We start from the raw sequence: 20,684 nt of genomic DNA on the forward strand, positions 1-20,684 counted from the left end.
GGGGTTGCAGTACGTGTGGAAAGAAAACGTGATTCGAAGGTTGTAGATTTAAACATTTAAAAGAGAGCCTTTGTATTAACTTTTTTCAAATAATCGACACAACGGGACATAAAATCGCCACATTTGTTCAAAAACTCTCCGAATCGCTTGCTTTAAATAGACATTAATGGCTGCAATGAAAACTCTTTGAGCTTGGGGCGAGTATTTCATTTAATTTTGCTTTTTAGACTTGTTTAATTGTTTGTAAGTACGCTAAAAGTACACTTTTATTATTTTTTTCTGTTTAAGTCCATCCTATCAGTGCTGCTAGCTTTTAAAATGTAGATTTATTGATTTATTAAACACATGTAAAAGATATCTTTTCAAAGGCCTTTTTGCAAGCCAAGCCAGCTCATGAGATTCTGTTCATGCATCACGGCGCTTCGACTCGTCGTCTCTCAAGCAAGGGAAGCAGACGAGCGAGTCATTTGAATTTCATATCGAAGTGGCTCACACACGTGCCAATATCTTTAAATCTAAACACACGAAACCCGATCTGCTTCGCAGCGCGCTCAACACCGGGAGGTTCAGGCGGAGTTCAGAAATGAAAGCCTCATTTGAGGCCGGCGTGGTTAAAAACGACCGTCAACGGACCGGGATCCCGTGCGATTTTACGGGATCTGGACATTTTTGAGACCATTTGGCAAAATATTAAAAAAAAAAAAAACTAACTGTGACTCTTCGTTGGGTTAGTTGTGCGCGCACAAGCTTTACAGAAAGGTTGTTAGTTCGTGTTTACAGACGATTTTCAACCCGACAAATCAGATGGTCTGTGGTTACTTTTATTGGCGCATTTCCGGAAAACAAAAGGCTCAACTGGAACAAAACTTCAACTGTTATTTAGATAAGAAACACAACCTCAAAGCAGAAAGTGGCCCAACAACAATTATACCTGCGTATGTAATCTGCAGCTGGTTGGAAAGTAGTTTAATTAAAGCTTATCTAAAAGTGGGAAATTATCAATGAACAGTTTTAACATGAAACAGGTGCTTCAAAATAAATAAAACATTCAGTAATGTGTTAAAATATGAAACCAGCCCTCTCGTTTTTCCACTAATAGCTCTTCAGGAATCATTTTGTTGGCCCTAAAATACTATTTTATGTTTGTCAAACTGTGATATCTTTGGCATTTTTCATAAATTCAACCAAAGAAACGAGAACAAACGATGTTTGTATCAAGCTAGCTAGCTAGCTAGCTTTCTAGTTTTCTGTAGCATGTAACTAGCAAAATTATGAGCTAAGTTTAGGTAGCTAGTAATTTTTCTTAGGGGTGTGATCACCATCTTGTTAGTCTTATTTTTAATTATTTTCATAGATTCTGCTACAATGGAACAAATTCAGTTTCGGTTAACGGGAACTAGCTAAAGCACTAGCTAGCTAGAGCTAGCTACAGTTCTAGCTAGCTAGCTGAAACTAAGTAGTTTAAGGCCAAATATTCAGTTCAAAATAAAATTTTTGTTAAGTTGTCTGTTATATGTGGAAACAATTGTTCATTCCAGTTTAGGAGCATTTTCACACCTCAATAAACATAAAAAAAAGAAAAGAAATATCAGAGAAAACGCTCAGGCACTGAAAAGAAGTGAAAAAGTACAAAAGACTCGAGAACTAGTGATTACTTTAGGGATTATAAGGAAGTTTGTCTCCTTGGAAGCCAAATATAAAGAGATCAGACGTGCTTCTTCACAGGAGATTGATTAAATGATCAATTAGGTCGGCGTAAGCAGAAAGGAAGATTAAATAAACTGTTTTAGGAACGTTCAGATCTAGAAAGCCGTGGTTTTGCGAAAAAAAAAAAATTCACTCTTAACAGGAAACACCTGCTTCCTACCATCATCAACACAGACCTTTTTCATTACGAGCCGATCGTGGTTCCTAACTGGGTACAGCAACGTCAATTACTGATTATTAAAAGTAGGATTTAAAGGAAGTTAAACCCTCCACTACATTCACCAGCTGATTACTGAGAACCGTTTCTGCTGCTGAAGAGGAATTATGAGCTGGTTTGTTGGTACGAAGTCACCGAAGTAAAAATACGTGTTGATATCAGCTCTTACTTTGACAGTGAAGTCAGCTCCAAGTGGACCCGTCACTCGGAGGACCTCTTTATCTGAAAGCCTCTGGAAGTCCAAAGTGGTGTTCTCCAGGTGGTACTGACCCGACTGGTCCAGGGTCAGCTCGGTTTTTATCCCCTGTAGAGTCTTACTCTCCACGTCTAAAGAGGAAAAAAAGTAAAGTATAAAAAAAAAAAAAAGACCGGACGTGCCAGAGTTATATTAGTCTAGTGTTTGTATTTCCACAAGATTAAGAGTAAAACCTCAGCTCCTCTTCGCTGAAACGGTCAAAACATCAGCGCTGCCCGGGGCTAATAATCTCCCGGTAGTTCTTCATCGTTAACGTGTCACAGTTCTTCAAACAAAAGCAGGGAGCACATAGAAAAAAATGTGATCAAAAACATCCAACTCCTGGAAGGCTCCCTTTGATTTATCAGAGACCACACACAGATCTTCAGCCGGAGCCACAGAAAAAAAAGCGAGGCCTGGCTTTTACATTTAAGGCCGAGAGCCTCCCTCGGCTCTGCCAGGAGCAGATCTGTGGGAAGAGCTTTTTTTTTTTTTTTTTTTTCCTCCCTCCATTTGACCCGACCTCACCTCTGACACCAACCCTGACGAGAACTTTTAAAGGGAAAACAAAGGCGAGACGGAAGAACCGGCAGACGAACGGCTCGCGTTTAAGTGCTTTTAGGCAAAGAAAACAGTGCAGGGAAAACGCCGACCTGTCCACTCAGTTCACTGTAATTCGTAAACTTCATTCGGAACAAAAAAACACAGAAGGTACGGGGAGAAACTGACTTTTACATCAGTGATTTAACCTGGAAGCCTCACATCTCCTCAGAGCCAGAGCTAACAAAAAAAAAAGAAACAAAAACGCCATAAATGACCTGAGAGGAAGTTAAAAAATGTATTATTTCATTGAGACGGTACCTGGTGGTGGGTGGTATGGGTCAGGCAGCAAGTGAGCGATCTGGTTTTGAAATCCGACGTGTTGGCAAGAAAAAAAAGTAGGAATTTAAGCAACTTTAAAAGACGCCGAAGCTGAAGGCTATCCCGAGTTATCGGATCCAATAAAAGAGCTACTAAAATTCATTCTGGTTTTAAAGGAATAATTTGGATTTTGTGGAGAAGTTATGAAAAGCTTACTGGTTGTAGAAACCTCCTTGGCTGACGTCGGATTGGAGAAATATCAAGGCCGTGGGAACTGGGGGCACCGAGGGTGCTACAGCCCCCACTTGTGAATGACAGGAAGTGTCCGAAATTTAGGAAATAAAACAAAACCAATTAACGAACGAGCGAAAGAACATAAAAACATACATCCATTAGTGCTACGTAGGTTTATGACACATCGTTTTATGATAATGTCTCATTATTACGGGTAACGAAGTTCCTGTTTGAGGTCGTAGTTTCTGTCACGTTCCCACCGGATTCAAAAATAAAGTTTAATTCTGACCAGAGTGACGAGCCGACGGCTAGTCCAACCGGGGCCGAGACCAAAGTGGATTGGTGCCATTTTGCAAACAACTGCAAGTGCAAAGATTTCCCAAAAGTTCATGAGAGCAGCGTTTTATAAACCTTTCCATGGCTACGATAAATTCAGCTTTTTTAAAATTTATTTCAAAGAAAACACAAGGTGACTAAAAAAAAAAAAAAGGTTGTCAAACTAATTCAGCCTACTTCTAAACCAGTTTTTTTTGGTAATACCGCGTCTATTGGTTCGGATGGAAGGGCACCCCAGACCTACCAGGACTTACACAAGTGATCCGGGCCTTTCAGAACCAGGCGGACGTGGCGACTCTTATATGGGATGGCGACCACCGTGTCTTCAGCTGGAGCGGGACAGAGAAAACCACAGGACGACGTTAGGAATGAAAACACTCCAAACCGCAGTTTTTAACCACGACGACAGTCGGTCTGAAGCTGCGTCCGTGTTTTGATGGGAGGTGGTTATTTAGCCAAAGCGTGGAAGAAACGGTGTGGGGATGGCAGGAAAATAACATTTTAAGAAAAACGATGAGCAACTTTTGATTTTAAAGGGTGCATTCACCAATTTTTGTTATAAAACAATGATTCCCAAAGTTGGGGTCCGTAGATAATCTCCAGATATCAACTTACATTAAAAAAAACTTAGTTTTTATGCTATGTTTGCACCATATTTGTTACAAATCTTGAAATACAAGTCCATAAATTGATTTAAAAAATAGCATAATGGATGTTAAGACTGTTTGTGTTGTCATTATGTCCTTATTTAATAGAGTCTTTAGCATTTTTGGATGTTTAAACAGCCAACAGATGGGGTCACACACCTTTGTCACAATTATTTTATGGGTCTGAAGCTGAAAAGTTTGGGAACCACTGATGGATCAAAGTGTTAACAGTACAACTATCTACATGTTGTACGCCGTCTTATACTGTAAGTCATATCGGAGAGTGGCTCCATATTAGAGGACTTGAGCCCTCTAATATATAAGGCGCACTTAATAGCCTTTAATTTTCTCGAAAAACGACAGAGCGCCTTATAATCCGGAGCGCCTTATATATGGAAGAAGTTATAATGTTTTAGTACGACTTTGGTAAACTACAAAGCAGCTCCGCTTTCAGCATTAAGGCTCAGTTTATGTCCGTTTTAGTCCGGTGTGCCTTATATATGACAAAAGTTTGAAAATGGACCATTCATTGACAGTGTGCCTTATAATCCAGTGAGCCCTGTAGTGCGGAAAATACGGTACATCCCAGTTTCCTAGCTTAGTTTTTCATCTGTTTATGTTACTTTTAATCATGTATTTCATTTAGATGATCTTAGTTCATGTTTTAGATAAGTTTAGTTTAGCTTTTTATATTATTGTGTGTTTTCATGTTACTTTTTCTCTGTATTTTTTGTGTTTTCATGCTGTAAAGCACTTTGAACCGCCTTGTTGCTGAAAAGCGTTGTTATAAATAAATCTGACTTGACTTGAGAACAAACTGGTAAAAACTGACGGAACCAAGCAAGCATCGTGCTTCCAACTAACAGAAAAAACAAAACAAAAACAAAAGAGAAAACTAGCAGAAGAATCTTTACCTTTGCCTGTCGCGTGCTGGGACTTGTAATGTCCCCGCACGAGGCGGCAGGAGGAGCCGTCCCCGTCGCAGACGCCGCAGTTGTCCTCCTTTGCTGCGCTGCCCAGCTCGTGATCGCAGCCGACGATCTGTGACGCAGAAACGAAACCGTGATGCCGTGAAAACAGCGCTGCACACACACCAGATCACCCGAGATAACCCCCAAACAACCTGTAGGTCCAATCAGTCTGCGTCACTAAGACGGCGTCAAACAACCCGCTGTTGCTATTCGGTTCCCACACATCCCACAGTTTATTCCTAACTCCTTCAGCTAGATGTGCAGCCATGCATGCTTGATTAGCAAATTAGTTTTTTTGGCCGTAAGACAAAAACCAAAACCACAACGTGATTCTGAGCGCTGTAAAGTGGGTGTCCAAGCGAACACACACTCATAGAAAATGCCTCGGGACGTATTTCCAGTCAGCTGAGGAAAACTGCATTGTAAACTACTTCCTGAGTGGTCAGTCCGAAGCCACATCTCCAAACTTATCCTCATTGGGCATTCATGTGTAAAGCAGATGGGATGAGATATAATCCAGCCTCCTGTGAAATCAGTCCTCGTGGATTTCTTTCATTTTTCAGCTCCTGTGTGAGCCATTTGGAACGAATAACTGAGCTAAACCCTGTTTTACCATGGACCATGATTCGACTTTTCTTAAAATCACCATTTTGTGTCGTCCATTTTACAGTTTAAAGCACAAAGACGCCGCCTCCTTTATTTTTAGAGCTTATTCTCTTCCCTTTAAAGATCTGAGGGAGCAAGTTGGCACTTAATAAAAAAAAAAAAAATCACTCTTATTGACCAAAAGCAAACCGGTACGGCCCTTCGTCCCACCTGGCAGACCCCACTGATGCACATGTCCAAGGACTCGGTGTAGCAGCGCGTCCCGTCCAGCACCTTGGGCGCCAGCTCCACCACCAGGCCCGGGTCCTCAGCTCTGCACTTGAGGGCGCACGGGTTGTCTGGATCGTTGTAGAGAGGCAGCCAGTCGTGGAGCTGACCCTGGTGTCGCACGTCCGCGTGAGCCGAACACTGCTGGGCCCGGAAGTCGCCGGCGTCCGGCGGGCAGTCCTGAAGGTGGCGCCCGACAAACAGGATGAGATGTATATAAATATGACTCAGCTCTGAATGTTTAGGTAAGAAAAACGATTGTCTATGAAATATATCAAACTGCCTCTCGACACCTGAATCCTCTCCTTAAACATTAAGCTCGATATTGTCAGTGTTGCAGTCCAAACCTCAATTTTCCAGCCCCCCCCCCGTAAAAAAAAAAAAACCCTTCAAAGATCTTTGAACATCCATTACATAAAGATGACTTTGCTGAACTTACCACATTACTGCATGTGCGATATTTGATATTCTGTCCTTCACAAGTCCTGCGGAGGACAGAAATGAACACCAGACAGTTTGCTTCAATAAAACAACCATCAAACAAAACCAAAATGCAAACCAATCATCTGCGTCCCGGCACGGCTCGTAGCTCTCGCAGTGCTGGGATTCGTTCCACCGAATGACTGAGCAGCGAACGCGCGGTGGTTACGTGTCGACCCGCAAACACGGGCGACATTTACACAATGTGACACCAAGCCACATCAGAAATGTCCCATCACGTTTTACATTATGTGCTAACTTTATTATGATAATTTAATGAGCTCGACAGCTATGTGTTCAATGCGGCTTCCCTACATGTTTCCCAGAAGGGCTTCGTGAAAAAATTCGCAAATTATGTTTATGTGCCCCAATACCAGCGTCTGTGCAGTCGTGATGATCATGAGGTTGGACGGGAATGAGTTTAGCCTCATGAAAAGGGAACTCATGAGGCCTTTTCACCAAACAGTTCCACAATATGGCCGTGATGAGCCACTCGAGGCGATCTGAAGCGCGGGAGGCCGTAAAGACCGACGCCACGCGTAAAAAGCAGGTCAGACACCCCTCTTGTTCGAAGTCCTGCCACCATCTGGTTGCCCAGACCGGCTGTCATCACTCCACTAACACCCTCAAGCGGCGCTGACGTCTCACCCTTATGCGTACTGACCGTTTCAGCCCTGTGACTACCTCCCGTGGCAGTTTAGAGGCGCGGCATCATCGTCTCGGTCCTTACGTAAGTCACACGGAGGGAGGGAAAGAAGGCGTCTCAGGCCCGGTTTCGTAACTGTCTCGTGGAAGGAACTATGGTTTTCAGGTCCACAAGTCTGTGAAGACTGAGAGACACTGAGAGAAAGGTTGGAACCCGAAGGTTCCACCGAATCCGCGTGCAGCTCGGACACTTGTAACTACGGCCGCCGAACCTCTGAACCACGTCAACTCGATTCAGTTCTAACAGGTCCAACGCGTCCAAATCAATCAAAATAATTACTTAAAAGAACACAAATCAAGTAAAAGTAACATGGATTCTTGCTTTTATGCACGGCTCGACATCGTCTCACTGAAAGAGTGACAGGATTGTAGAATGATCGCTGTGTGCCCATGTTCGGGAAGCCTCAGCATAATAATCTCATCTGAGTCGGCGTCGTCATACGGGGAACGCGAAAGTGAACGTTCGAGGCACAGGGTGAACTCGCCGTACGAGTCCATAAACAAATCACCGCCCTTGTAAATTAACAGTAATATGCCGCGCATTCGCAGAGCAGGCATGGCGGAGTCCTCAAGTCTGCGTCTGCTAAACAGATTAAAGCAGCCTGGATCGTGACTCCCTCTCCAGTCTGTGGCGGTTCGGCCCAAACGACTGAGCTCACCACTTATTGAAACGGAGGATTCCTTTGTGTGCGCGCTCGTCAAGGGATGATAAACCGTCGATGGTAACAACGATAGGCCAATCATCCGAAACCACAGTGGAAAGCGATTATCTGATGTTCCTTTGAGTTCAGGAACTTGAGAGGAATTCCAGCGTCCTTGTTCCTTAGCTAATCTGGAATCATGATTGGAGACAACATTTTGGAGTTTGGAATAACACAGAGGGATTTCTTTTTTCTTTCTTTCCTTTTTTTTTTTTTTGTCCCGTATTATTGCAGGGAGTGGATGTGGAGCGTGTGGCATGGCAAGAACATTAGAGCCTGCGATGAATCCAGACAGTCCCCTCTGCCAAGCTAAACAGCGAATCACGGGGCCTGAACCCGAACAAGAGACTTCCAAGAGCTGAGAGACAGGTAGCAGAGATCAGGGTGGAAACTCTCACAGGGACCAGGAATATACCAACTAGACGTTTCAAAAAAAAAAAAAAAAAAAAAAAGAGGCAAAAGAAATAAAACGAATTTCCTCTTTCATTTCCTTTTGACATTGGAGTGTCCAAACTGGAGGTTAAGCAGCAGAAGACGGGACCCATTTGCCCAATTTAACGTAAACGCAGAAACCTGATCTCCGGCTCAAAAAGCACTAGGATCGTACGATTTTTTTTTTTTCCTCCAAATCCCAATTTCCTAGTGTTAGCCCTACCCATAACCACACTCCTACCTCTTGGCCCTTCATTTCAAGTCACAAGGGGTAATGTTTAAAGCGTTCCTTTATGAAATGGGACACCCCTTCCTGAAGTCAACGGCGCTCTTTTACGCGATCATACGCGATGATACACTCCTTAGTGCCATGGAACTAATTTTCTACTTGATTTTTGATTGTTGAAGAAGGCTGATGATGATGCCTCGTGTAACGTATCATGAAAGACTCCAAAATGTCTCCCAACCTTCATCGGGGTTCTCAGTTTGCTTGGCGTGAGTCATGGAGGTTTGCAGCCGTGTCGCTTGAATTCTGATCATGGTCGAAAGTTGTTGTTTTTTTTCTCGAAACAGCAGTTCCACAGAGGAGGAGCTCACCTCGGCAGAAAACAGCCGAGGCTACGGCCCTTAATGTCCAAGTCTAAGCAACACAGTGACGAATAATTATTTTTTAAAAAACTGGTCCAAATCTGCCCATCCTGTCGTCGAAAGTAGACTCCAGCAGATTCAATTGCAAAGGTGGGGGGTGGCTGCCACCATGTGGGCGGAGGTGGGCGACGAATTAATGTGCAAAGCCGAGAGTACAGGTGGTTTTCAAAAACTGGCAGCGCAAATCGCATTCCCCCGGTCCGTCTGGTTGCAAACTTTCAGAATTCATTGAGGCTGTAGGTGACACCAGGCCTACATGAAAAGACAACCGGTCTCCATCAGGTGCAGCCCAGTGAGACACGACTCGTAGGCTACGTTCACGCTGCAGGCAAATGCCATCCAATTTAGACTTTTTTCCATGGCAGAACGTGACAAATCTGTTTTCCTATCCGATCCAGGCCTCTTCAGTATGCGGTGCTGAATCAGACACATATCTGATGTTTTTCAAGGCGACCTCAGTCTGAACGTTCATGTCGGATGAAAGGACAGTGGTCCCTCACGTGAAAGTCCCTCCACTCTCATCGTTAACATCTGAGCTCTTTTTTTCTTCTCCGTCTTCTTTTAACTTTTACCGTTTGGATGTCCAGTTGGCCCCGATTGGAGGGCAGCTTCAGGATCACGCTAACACTTGCAGCGTCCAACTCGCCGTGATGTCGTGTCTTCTTCTGCGCAGGCGGCTCATTTCAGGGACTGGAGTCTGACGGAGGTGGCATTAAAAATGTGACGTGAACGACCGCGCAAAGAAAATTCGGATTTCAGCCAAAAAAATCTGAATTGAGCATCGAGACCTGCAGTGTGAACGGAGCTTTAATGTCAACGCCACGAAAGACGGGGAATCGTGTAACTGTCTGTGTCTGTACATGGTACCGTTTGTCCGTCTGTTAGCAAAATAAAAGAGAGTAATCTGAGAGTAATCACTGGATGAACATCGACAGCTGATTACCTGAAGTCAGCCCAAAACAGCTGATCAACTTTAGCAAACAAACAAACAAAAAAACAAAAACTGCCACAACTCAGTCAGTTTTACAGATAAGCAGCTAAAGTTCGGTGTGGTAGTAGCTGAAAGTCATCCCCCAAGACATTCTCTGAACAGTAGCATGCTAGGTGGCAGGAAATTAGCATCCCTTCAAGAAAAGCACGATTCATCTCCGGGTAAAACGTAGAACTCCTTGAAGGAACGCCAACAGCCCGCCACCTCGCACGCCAAAACGTCTCAACAAAGACCTCCGCTGGCTCTCAAAGTATAAGTTGAGGATTACTCTCAGCTACTACACACTAACTCGGAGCAAATGTTGGAGCCATTTTTGTGTTTGCTAAGGTTGATCAGCCGTGGCGATCTTGGATCAGGTTGACCCCAAAAGTTCATCAGCTGTAGATGTACGTCCAAAGATTTCCTTCTGAGGGATTCACTGGTTCAGGATATATTCTGGAAACAGACACACACACTCAAACGGACCAGCAGTTACATGATTACCCACCTGTCACTGCAGCGACTGATGATTGCTGGAGGGCCACGGATGAATCTTTTGCAGTTTTCCAGTGTAGGTCAAAACGAAGTCGAGTCTGGCCTCTTTCGCTGGGAAGATTTTCCCTGACGTCCGATGTGTTTGCCGTCCACGAGAATCGTAAAAACCGAAGCAGCAGTTTCTTTTTTCCCCCGATCTATACGCCCACACCCGTTTCTAACCAAGCAACGAGCGCCGCATGGATAAAAACTAACGAGAGCCAGGTGATCCGTGTCCTAATCACCTCTCGCGTGTTCCTGAAGTGGCAGTAAGCTGCTCGCACGAGCCTGTGTGTGTGTGTGTGTGTGTGTGTAAAAACGCTGGAACGGTTGTTGGTTCGGAGGGTGTTGCGGGCGCGTTTCCAGCCCGCCTTGCCAAGAAATCTTTTAAACACACAAGAGGCCTTGTGCTGTTTTTTTTTTTTCTCCCTTTTCTTTTTCTTAATGACACTGTTTGATCAACCCCCCCCCGGCCAGGATATCAGCCTGTCGTTCTTGCTCAGCTTTGGCTCGAGTTGGAACGACTTCAAAAAAACAAAAACAAACACGTAGATCTACTTATATACGAACACGTCCCCCCCGCATGAAGCCCAAACCCCAAACACCTCCTCACACATCGGTCGGTTTTCCGACCAGGAGCATTCTGAGGCCTGGCAGAAATATTCGGGGCAGCCAGCGAGGAGAGGCGGCTCCTAAAACAGCTACTGACCTCAGTGTTTACAGGGGACTGGAAGTGGAGGGACGGGGCATGGGGGGGGCGGGGGTTTGAGGTTCTTGTGTTTTGCAGCGGTTAAGAGCAAATGCTCCATATGGTATCTCAGGTTGTCGCCTGCGGCCACTCCAGTTATTGGTGGCTCCTTCCTGAGCAGAAGTGCTGATTGTAGCAGCGAAGCTCACCGGCTACCTTCGCAGCAAGTGAGCAGCAGATTCTGGGAACCATAAAAAAAGAGGAGGAGGAATGTAGTGAAGTCACCCTGCTGCTATTTCGCAGCCTGTAAATGTGACAAAGTTTCTGTGTGCCGTTCTGCCATTCGGCCACTCAGACCCGAGCTTTAATCTCGGAAGCCCAGAAAGGTAACTCGAAGTTTCGCCAACCGGGTGACTTCGACCCGAGGACGAACGGACCGGCGGGGGTTCAGCGAGTTCAGGTGAAGCTTGTGGCTCAAAGAGCCCAGCGTCCATCCGGGACAACGATCCGCCATGCTCTGATGTGTGGCGGGACACATCTGGGCCAAGGAGCATTAATTCAACCTTTTAGCATCTCGACCAGGGCTGTCAAACTCCGGGCCTCGAGGGGCCGCTGTCCTGGGAGTTTTAGGTTTTTCTGCTCCGACACACCTGATTCAAATGGTTTAATTACCTCCTCACCAAATCATCAGGTTCTCCAGGAGCATGGCAACAAGTCGTCCATTTAAAGCAGGAACACATCTAAAACATGCAGGATAATGGCCCTCGAGGACCAGGATTGCCCACCCCTGATCTAGACCAACAAAAACCCCAGTGACAGAAACTCGCATTGATGAGACAAACATCCGAAGCACCCGTCAAACCGTCTTATTCATGTGTGACTATCGCTCAGATCTCTTGCAATGATTATGGCGTTGGGTTCCGAGCCCAACTTCAGGAGCCACGGACCAAAGTAGTATTTGTTTTTCTTGTTTTTTTTTAAATCCAACCCCTAAAGGCGGAAGTGAGAGTCAATCTTACTTGGAGCTGAGGCATCGCCTGAGGGAGTAGGAGGCTCCGCCGCCACAGGTGCGAGAACATTCACTCCACGAGCCCCAGGCGTCCCACAGAGTGTCCCTGTCCTCTTCTGATCGGGCCGTCCGCGAGCTCTACGCACCGGAGGGGGAAAAAAAACCAAAGAAAAATAAAGATTTTAACGGTTGAGCCTTCGTTAGGGTTAGAGATCATTCACCGAATGAAACAGGAAGTAATCTCGACCTCGGGCTCTTTTGTTTAAATTAAAACATCCAGAGTCGAACCTTCGATGATGAAAAGAAATCCTTCTTTTCTTTTTTTTTTTCTTCCCAGGGTTCAGGCCCCACACTCTCGCGCGCGTGTGTCTCTCTCCGTTAATTGCGTTGTGCTGTGTTTGGCACAGGAGTTGGGAATATCACCACAGCCGCCCAACGTCAATATTAGGAGAGGATGAGAGGACAGCCTAAAACAGAAGATCCTCTCCACGTCCTCCATCTTATTCTGCTCCAGCTTCCCTCTCGTGGTTCTTTGTGTTCTGAACTATTTACCAGAACTGACTATCATTGGTTCACGTCAGGTTCACAGTACAAGGATTGAACAACAACAACAACGAAAAAAAGAAAACGAGCGGAAAAACAGCTACAGCTCTAAGAAAACCCCTGGGAACAATATTTTACGGCCACTTTAAATGATGACAAGGACGTCGTAAATCAAGTATAACAGAATCCGAGGTGGCTGTTGATCTGTTTGCTGTGATGGAGACTTCCTGTTTGAGACACCTGTCGGCAGCTGAGACAGAGAAAACTTCCCCGGAAGATGGAAAACTCCTCAACGAGGAAAAGGAAACCCGACTCTGCTGCCTTCTTCTGCAGGCTGTGTAAATATACAAACGGTGGCCCTTTTTTTTGTTTTTTTTTTAAGTAGTCGGGAGGACACATGATAGGGACACATCTGCTGAACCCTTTGTCACGCGCTCCACACTGCAGGACGATCCCTGGAACGAAACGGGGAACCCGCGACATCGCCAAAACACTGAAAATCGCGAGTCGTCGCAAAACTTAACGAGACACTTCGCTCCAATTTACCCAAAGCTACAGATACAGATCACGGGGGGCGCCGAGGTTTCCACTGCCGCTGCGGCATTTCGCAGCGTGAAAGCAAACCAAAGCGAGCAGGAACGAAACGGCTCAAGTCTTACGGTACCAGTAAAAGGAGCGCTGTCACCACAAGGTTCCAGTTTGGGAATTCCTGCTCCATGTCGCCTCGGTCCGTGTGACCCGCTGTTTCCAGTTCAGCGAGGCCGATGCTCGTTGCTCTCCTCTCTGAGTCACTCTGTCTGCCGCCCGCCTGCCTCCTCCTCCTCCTCCTCCTCCTCCTCCTCTCAGGCTCTCTGTGGTTCCTCCTCAGGAGTTAACATGCAGAGTCGGAGGGAGGCGTTTCAGCGCGGTGGTGGTGGGGAGGAACCTCAGCTCCACGCTGCCTTGGCACACACGGCCAATCCGTAAGCAGGCGAGTGGGTCTCAGTCGAGCTTTAGCTTCACACGTTTTTTGTTTTGGGGTCAGACTGTGGGAGTAATGGCAGAGCTCGAAACTAAATTTTCCTCTTTCCATTTCATTCCACATTATCTCAGATTTCTGTCTCGCATTCCTGCTTTTCTTTTTTATCTTCTCAGTCTAATTTTTGCTCCCCTCACATCGCTGCTTCTCGTTGTGAGGCGAACATGTAAATCGTCCTATATGGTCCGGCCACCGAAGCTATCAAGATAGAGTTTTATTTTTTGTTTTTTTTTCCTCCTCTATTCCCTTCTGAGCTGAAGGTCTACTTCAATGGAGCCTTTCATAACATCTGGCAGCGTCAGCCAGAGTGAACATTTATGTTGTGAAAGTGGGGAACAAGCCAGGTGTCCCCCGGAGGGACGAATCCTCCGGTTACAAGACGAAAAAAATCAAATCAGTCGTTCAGATGGACGGCTCTCGGCGCAGAGGGAATATACGGTCCACAGAGTGGCTTTCCAGTTGTTTTTTTTTTCCTGCGATGGCTGAAAAAAATCACGTAAACTCGATCTGAAGCAGAACGGCCAAACGAGAAAAGTTCCAGCCCGCGCCATGACGGGACTCAACAAGGCAGCGGGGTTTCACTCAGGCGTTTCAACTTTTAAACCTAGACACCCGCCCACCCCGTCAATCAAACACCAAATCAAAAACAACAGTTTCAATGGAATAAAACAACATCATGAACGTTTATCATCTTACCTGCTGCAGATACCTTGTTTTTGAATGACCCTTGTTCTACGGCGTTTGCGTGAACTGCTATAAAACTTCGGAGGCTGGAGTTAATTTAAAGGGGGGTGGTTAGTTCGTACTTCTGCACACTTCGTACCCCGATCTTGTACTGGTATCCTTACCGTTGCATGCTCATGTACCCGTGCACCAAGTTAAGACTAAGTTTGTGTGAGGTTTGTCTTGGTGTCCTCCGCTGACACTCAAAAGCTGCTCAGGTCACCATGGGTTGGTTAAAAAACAAAACAAAAAAAAAATGTAGGTTTAGGGATAAGTTTGTGGGACGAGAGGAAATAAACTTTAGTTTAGGGTTGAGTTTATAAAACTGGGGTGGTTTTGGGGACTAAAAACATGCACGTTAGGTTAATTGGTAAATCTAAAACTTGTGCTAGGTGTGAGTGAGAGCGTGAATGGTTGCTTGTCTCGTTTGTCTCCGTGTGTCCCTGTGATGGACCCGCGACCTGTCCGGGGTGTCCCCTGCCTTTCGCACGGGGGACCACAAAGCTCCCCGTGACTCGAAAAAGAGAATGGATGAATGGTTAATTTGTTATTCCACCACTTTGCACCTCCACCTCATACTTAACAGTTTGCCATTTTGTACTCATTCACTCACCAGTGCAGAGTTAAAGCTAGGGTTGGAGATAAAGGTCAGAGGTTAAGGCTGGAGTTAGATGCTGAGGCTTGGAGTCGGAGGTTAAGGGTTGGGCACAGGGCTCAGGATTTGGTAAACATCAGTCTAAGCTCAAACTACAGATGATATTATAATAATACTTCATCAACGTTGGGGGTGGGTACAAAGAGTCCGATTCTTTATGCACCCATGAAAGTATGCGTGCGTTCTGACCAAAACTATATCACAAAGCAGCGAGAGTGCAAACCAACTCGGACCTGCTTTAGAACCGGACCCACTCGCGATTGCCAATAACTCATCAATTTGGCCCAAATTAAACTGAGGTCGCGAACACCAACAGGTACGATATTAACTGGTTGTCACCTAAAGAAATTCAAACTTTTTCTTTAAGGTTGTGAGGAATGTCCAGCGCTGCAGAGCAAATAGTCGGTAATTGTAAGCACAACACTGGAGTGAATGTCTCAACCAACGCACACATCTTCTATGTGTAAAATCGGCAAAGCGAGCCTGTCAGAGGTAACTGCTCCCAGCATAAGGCTCGGTCTGTTCCATTCAGTCAAAGGGGGGGTGTACGTAATTTGTGCAAATAAGGGAAGTATCTAAAACACACATATACACACACACACGCACACAAGTCTTCGCTCAATACTGATGTTCGTTGCAGTTCTGGTGGTGAAGGACAGGGAGGTTTTCACAGGCGAACCCAGAAGGCCCTGCCTTCCCTCGCTGTCCAAAACCTTCTGATGTTTACTTGCACAGGAAGTCCTTCCCATATCTGCAAGCGAGTGACTCCTGAAAATAAACCGTGGCGTTGGCGACGTGGCCCGATATTTCAAACCAAACATCCCGGAGAGGAAACGAGCGGCTTTGACTGACACCGGCTTGGAGCGCCGGTTCCCCACCGCAACAACAATTATTCACGAGGGAGAGAGAACGCACGATGTCACCTGTGGTTCTTTCACGCCGAGGAAGGTGAGGAGATCAGGTTGCGTGAGAGCAGGAGGAGATGTGAAAGCGATTGTTGGTTGACGAATGCTCCAATGTCTTTTTGAAATAATTCTGCTTTTTTGGAACCACCGCACTGGTTGAGATCATTGCACATTTGATTGTTGGTCGTATCAACGACGAAAAGATCCGAAGTAATCACTGACAGCTGGGAGGGGAAGCAGACCGGCTGTGAACAAACCAACAGTTTAGTCCAAGTTTTTAAAGTTCTTTAATTTGAGGTCAAACGAAACCATGTTTATCTAAATGATGGTAATTTCCTTCACTTAAATTCTCTCTTCAAAGGAAGTGTGGCTGACTTGTTAGTTCGTGAGGGTTTAAATGACAGGGTGACGGCTTCCATTGGCTTTACAGGACGACGGGGAGTGTTAGTGCAGGAATAAGGGTTGTGGAGGCAACAGGTCCAGGAGGGAAAACCCAAACACCCCTCATCCCGGCAACACGCCCTGGGGGTTCCCCTAGGTATTCCCAGTCCAGAAAGAAAATACAATGCGATCCCTCCAGGGGGTTCTGGGTCTGCCCCGTCTTCCCAGTGGGACATATGTGGAAATCCTCCACAGGGAGATGCCTGGGAGACATCTTAATCAGACGCCTAAACCGCCTCAGCTGCTCCGTTCTGCCATCACCGGTGAACAAGACTCCCGGATGCTCGATCGCCAAACTTGGGACTCGGGGTGCAGTCCAGTCCACATGTCGTCTGTGGATCTGGAGAACCGTGTCCCCTGAGGCATTCTGTAGGGGGGTGCTGTGAGAGTAAGGGATGCTGGGTCGCTTTCAAGGGCGAGAGCTCTTGGCCAGCGTGGATTGGACTTCGCCAGGGCCGCCCCTCTTCTCCGATCCCGTTTGTGGTCCGTATGGACAGGATCTCGAGGCGCAGCTGTAGGAAGGAGGGCGTCGGCGTCCACTTTTTTCCGATGATGTGGCTCCGCCAGCGTCTTTAAGCCACGGTCTTGCCATGCTTCCTCTGGGTTGGGGGGTGGAGTTTGTCTCAAGCAGAGGAGGTCAAGTACCTCGAGTCTTGCTCACAAATGTAGGCAGGAAGGAGCGGGAGACGGACCGACGGGTCAGGGCCTCGACCGCAGCAATGAAGGCGTTTGTCTGGGCTGTTGTGACGATGAAGCTGCGCCAAAAGGCAAAGGTTTCGATTTATCGGTCCATCTACGTTCCGACTCTCTCCTGAAGTGGACTTCCTCCATCAGCTGGCAGAGATCTGGCCGGTTTTTAATAGGTGCAACCTACATACTCAGCTCTCTGCTCAAACCCACAAACACAAAGCCATTTAAAGGGAAATAAACAGGCTTTCCAACAAAATAAGACTGATTGCCAAGAACCATTGTTACAACAAAGAAATAATCAACCAAACACAAGGTTCCTTACTTTTTGTGCTAAGTTTATATAAATGTGCATTTGGAATCTGTCAACACAACCTACTGAAAGCAATGGCCTACTGAGGATACAGTCCTCCTTTTATTTTTTAGGTTTGCTTTCCAAGCGCTACAGATTTAAACAGTTCTTTCCTCGACTCCTCCGAGGGTGAATTAGGGGTCAAATGGAAAGGCTGCCGCATCGTTTGGTAGGTAGGTAGGTAGGTACATTTATTTATATAAATGTATACTTTTCAGCACGAGGCGACTCAAAGTTTGGTGACGACCGGAGTTAACAGCCCCGAGGTTTTGGGAAAGAGAGACAAATAAAGCTAGAGTTACCTGCAGCTGACATGACGTTGCACTCAAGAGCCCGAGCGTTCGGCTCCCACGGAGAGACTTTAAACGACCCATGCGGGATAAACGTCACCCCCCCCCCCAAAAAAAAAAAACGTCCGACATGTGTTCCAGTCAGGATTTACGCCCAAGCTATGGGTTTAAAAGCACGTTGGGGGGTCACAGGATGAAATGTTTTACCGGGGATCGGGACTTTTACGAGCTGCAGCTGAAAGTCAAGGACACTTCTGACCAAACAAGGGATTCAAATAAAGATTTAAGTCCGCAACGATCCGCTCAAACGAGTTCGGGCCAGATGGAGGGCGCGTTAAAATGAGCGGTGAAACGACGAGCTTTTAAAAAGAAAAAGAGCCTCCCCAAATGTTTTCTTTATTCTTTATTGCAAGATGATAAAAAAAGTCTGACTTTTATCCTTCATCTCCTCCAAATAAACCCAATAAAACCCATGTTTCCTTTTATTATCCCTGCAGCCCGACCGTTTATAAGAGCCGCTCGCTCGGAGCGTCGGACCCAACAAGTGATGGGAACGTTTGCTTTCAGTAATTCGCAAACGGCCGGGAAAGGCAATCTGCTCGAGGGAACGACCACAGCGGCACTGCGCGGATAAAGCCCCGAAGATCTTCCTTCGTCCTATCTGGATCCTGATCCCAAAACATTCTCCGAGGTGTTGAAATCGTCGGAAAACAAGCTGGTTTGTTGCTCGGCGACGTTACGAGGCTGCTCTGGAACAACCCGTGAACCCGCGGCCATCTTACGTACAGTAGTTCCAACATCAGCTGATAGATTAAAAACAAGTCGCGGATATAAACAGACTCCAAACGCCAGGTTCAGCTGCCAGTTTTACAGAAAACAAGCCAAAGTTTTAGCCGAGCTGAAATTCTTGCAACATAGTACACGTTGAGGATGACTCTCAGCTACTACCACACCAAAGCTTTGCTCAACATCTGTTCAATTGGCTGTCCTAGAGCTGCTCCTGTGGCGGTCATCTTCCATCAGATCAACAGCAAAAGCTAATCAGCTGTAGAAGTCCATCCAGTGAATAAGTTCTGAAAGCTTCGTTACAATCCGTCCAGCGCTTCATGAGATATTTTGCTAACAGACTAACAGGGTTGGCTGCAACAGTTAATGTTTGAGTTTTAAGCAGACATCTTGCTCAATGTGTAGCACTCGGGGTATGTGTTGTGACTGACACATTGTGGCACGATGTATGTTTAATTGGCTGAGTCAAAGCCATTTTTGTGTTGCCTGTGGAGGCCATCTTGAATTGGGTTAGCTCCAAATGGTGATCAGTTGCAGATGTACTGATTGTTTACCGAAGGTTTCTTGACAATCCATCCAGTGGTTCATGAGATATTTTCCAAACAGGCAGACAACGTTGACTCCTAATTGTTATTGGCAAAAAATTTTAAATCAAAGATTTTGGTCCGACTGTGCTCAGATTATCTGATGGGGATCGGTCTCAGCTACTACCACACCACATTCAGAAACATCAGAATCGCCTACAAAGCAGCCACCAGTGGGTCTTTAGTACCGACTTTTTTTATGGCTTAATGTTTCAGTATAATGTTCTGAAACTCGTTTTAATGCCGTAATGAGAAAGCCAGGAACCACAACGCAAGCCCACTTGGACATTTCCTTAAACCTCCACGGCGCAGAGGGGCGACGCTCTGTGTAATTAAGAATCAGCAGTGACATTTACTGCTTCCTCAGACCGCCGCTCGTTCCTTCGACGCTTTTAAGCAAAAGTTTCGGCAGCTTTTCTTGCGAGTCGAGCAGCCGAACTCCTTCGGTGGTCTCCCTGCTGGAGGAACGCCGCCACCTGCCCCACCTGATCCCCCGTCTCCTTCCTTCGCCCATCACAGCCGCTGGGGCGTTTTAAAGAGGAGGGCACGGGGATAAATTATTCCCGTGAAGCTGCTGGAGTCGGTTAAACCGGACCGCCGAGGTGGGCTGGGAGGAAACGTGCCTTCAGATCTTCTGTGGCTCATTTACGGACGATTACCACCAAACCCACGTGTCATCTGGAAATTATAGACGAGTTTACAAATGTTTCCTGAAACTGTACCGAATATTGGAAAACAATAAACCAGAAAACTTTAAAGCAAATATATATGTGTGTGTGTGTTTTTTTCTTTGTGTATATCAACAGCTACAGGTACACACCCAGTATCTACCTGCAACTTAGCCTGTATCTACCTGCAACTTAGCCTGTATCTACCTGCAACTTAGCCAGTATCCACCTGCAACTTAGCTGGTATCCACCTGCAACTTAGCCGGTATCCACCTGCAACTTAGCCGGTATCCACCTGCAACTTAGCCGGCATCTACCTGGTACTTACAGGAACAGTACTCTGTTATGAAAAGACTTGTACACCTGTACTTGAATGGTATTTGTATCTTACCCGGTACACACCAGGTAAGTACCAGACTGTATTATGTATCGCTACCATGTAATTTAACAGACTATTATTAGTGTTAAATCATAAAGAGTTAATAAACACTTTCAGCAGAGATGCCGAAAAATTATTAAAGCCAGTAGTCAACCTAAAAGCAGCAAAGAAAAATAATATGAAAGTACTTAAAAACCAAGAACCCATCACACAGATGGGGTAGATTTTTCCCAAGTAAAATGAGAAAAAAAAATCCTGTGCATCAAATCTAATTTAATAGGAAAATTAAACCGGTATCCCTCATTGCCCTGAATGCCAAAGACTTAGGGAACCTAGAGTCTGTGACGGTGGAGTTGTACTACATGAAGTTATAACCTAAAGTTAGTAAAATGCATAGATAAATAA

The 20,684-nt window shown here is 45.8% G+C and overlaps 1 protein-coding gene across 8 annotated transcripts in view; it reads right to left on the reverse strand.

Annotated features, from left to right (window-relative positions):
* Nucleotides 1-20,684, reverse strand: part of adamtsl3 (ADAMTS-like 3) — a 77,058-nt gene that overhangs the window by 16,633 nt on the left and 39,741 nt on the right. For 5 of the 8 annotated variants that reach the window (XM_037976403.1, XM_037976400.1, XM_017414469.3 and 2 more), the window contains 6 exons: nt 12,259-12,386; nt 6,521-6,566; nt 6,025-6,261; nt 5,152-5,278; nt 3,845-3,919; nt 2,094-2,251 (listed from right to left, as the gene is read on the reverse strand). In XM_037976403.1, coding sequence (XP_037832331.1) covers nt 2,094-2,251; nt 3,845-3,919; nt 5,152-5,278; nt 6,025-6,261; nt 6,521-6,566; nt 12,259-12,386 — 771 coding nt within the window. Of the gene's footprint in view, nt 1-2,093; nt 2,252-3,844; nt 3,920-5,151; nt 5,279-6,024; nt 6,262-6,520; nt 6,567-12,258; nt 12,388-13,455; nt 13,614-20,684 lie in introns of those variants that run through there. The other 3 variants (XM_025005568.2, XM_037976398.1, XM_037976402.1) reach the window with 3 other exon arrangements.

This window comes from Kryptolebias marmoratus, linkage group LG7, assembly GCF_001649575.2.
Source record: "Kryptolebias marmoratus isolate JLee-2015 linkage group LG7, ASM164957v2, whole genome shotgun sequence".
Taxonomy (NCBI): Eukaryota; Metazoa; Chordata; class Actinopteri; order Cyprinodontiformes; family Rivulidae; genus Kryptolebias; species Kryptolebias marmoratus.